At 31.4% G+C, this 1466-nt stretch overlaps 1 protein-coding gene across 1 annotated transcript; it reads left to right on the top strand.

Annotated features, from left to right (window-relative positions):
* LOC109224409 lies at positions 235–687 on the top strand. Its single transcript, XM_019388989.1, has 2 exons — positions 235–421; positions 530–687. Exons 1-2 carry the CDS (start codon positions 235–237, stop codon positions 685–687), a joined length of 345 nt encoding a protein of 114 aa, XP_019244534.1.

The raw sequence follows: 1466 nt of genomic DNA, 5'->3' as shown, positions 1-1466 counted from the left end.
GAAAAATTTTGTGCAAAAGCATGAAAAATCTGACAAATCTCGTATCATTCTCCGGCAAAGTCGATCTTCAGGTCTGTTCTCTTTTTTTTTTTGTCAAAACAACAAAATTTGTGCAAAAACATGAAAAAATACAATCTTTATGTTAGGATTCGCTGTATTTGTTTTTTAAATTATAATTCCTGAATTTCTTTTCTGGGAATTAAATAGGTATTCAGGAAAAAAGAGTTGAAAAAAATGGCAGAGCAAAAGAAGCAGCAAATGGGATCTAAAAAAGTGAATCAACTTCGACCATCGAATTTTAGGGTTAATATAACTGTAAAGGTTATTAGTAAAAAGCCAATTGTACAGAGAAATTGTCTTGCTGAGTGTTTGGTGGGTGATGAAACTGGAATTATTATTTTTACTGTCCGCAATGATCAAGGTAATTTTTTTGCTAGGATTGAAAAAAAATGAATCTTTATCGTAAGAATTGGCTTGTATCATCAATTGGGAACAAATATTATTAAGATCTTGTCATTGATGGTTGAAGGGGTAACTGATTTAAATGATTTTGCCGTTTTTCATTGTTGTCATATGTCTGACTTCTGCTGTGTGTATTACATGTTGCGTGGAAGTCGAAGAATGAGTGTATTGAGATTTATTGAGTCTTCGTTGTTCAAATTGGCATATTTTAGACATGCTGGGTGAAACTTATAAATGTCTAGCTAATTAATAGTGGAAGTTGAAAAGGTTCGATGGTGTAGTTAAGGATCTAATTTTATTTGAAATTTGAAAAAGATTGTTGGTTTGTTGGAATTCAGTAGTTGCTTCAATGTTCCTTTCCCTTATTTCTTTATGTTCATTTCCCCTCTGTTTTTTTGGTTTTGCCGTCTTCCCTTTTCTCTGTTGTTCTCACTAACGTTTTTTGTTTGCATGTTGCGGCTGGAATTAGTGGGAGGAAAAATTTGATAGCATTGGAGCTGATTTGAGGTGATTGAGGAAATTTCAGCTGAAAATCTAAAAAGAACACAGCTACCTAATAGTATACTGCTACGGTATACAATATACTGTAGGAGTATATAGCTGTGCTGCAACAGTATACTATTATTAGTTTACAATATACTGCAATGGTATATCGTAATAATCGAAGAAGAACACAGCTACCTAATAGTATACCGCTACAGTATACAATATACTATAGGAGTATATAGTTATACTGCAACAGTATACTATTATAGTATACAATATATTGTTATAGTATACTGTAACAATATGCAATATACTGTAACATTAGGATGTAATAGTATACAATATACTATAATAGTACACTTATTATCCGTAAATTCACTTGCCTTTTCCCTTTTAATTTGCTTTAAGCTTTTACCCAGCGTGAGGGGCAAATTGAAAATGCAAAAAAAAAAAAAAATTTATAGTATGCTATATAATGTAACGGTATACTCTTACAATTAGATCCTTTTAGAATTTTT

This window comes from Nicotiana attenuata, chromosome 3 (genome assembly GCF_001879085.1).
Source record: "Nicotiana attenuata strain UT chromosome 3, NIATTr2, whole genome shotgun sequence".
Lineage (NCBI taxonomy): Eukaryota > Viridiplantae > Streptophyta > Magnoliopsida > Solanales > Solanaceae > Nicotiana > Nicotiana attenuata.
This window is presented reverse-complemented; position numbering and strand designations above follow the sequence as displayed.

Coding starts and splice junctions, on each gene's coding strand:
- LOC109224409 (XM_019388989.1), top strand. CDS start 235: ATGGCAGAGCAAAAGAAGCAGCAAATGGGATCTAAAAAAGTGAATCAA. Junction 422..529: donor TACTGTCCGCAATGATCAAG/GTAATTTTTTTG, acceptor TGATGGTTGAAG/GGGTAACTGATTTAAATGAT.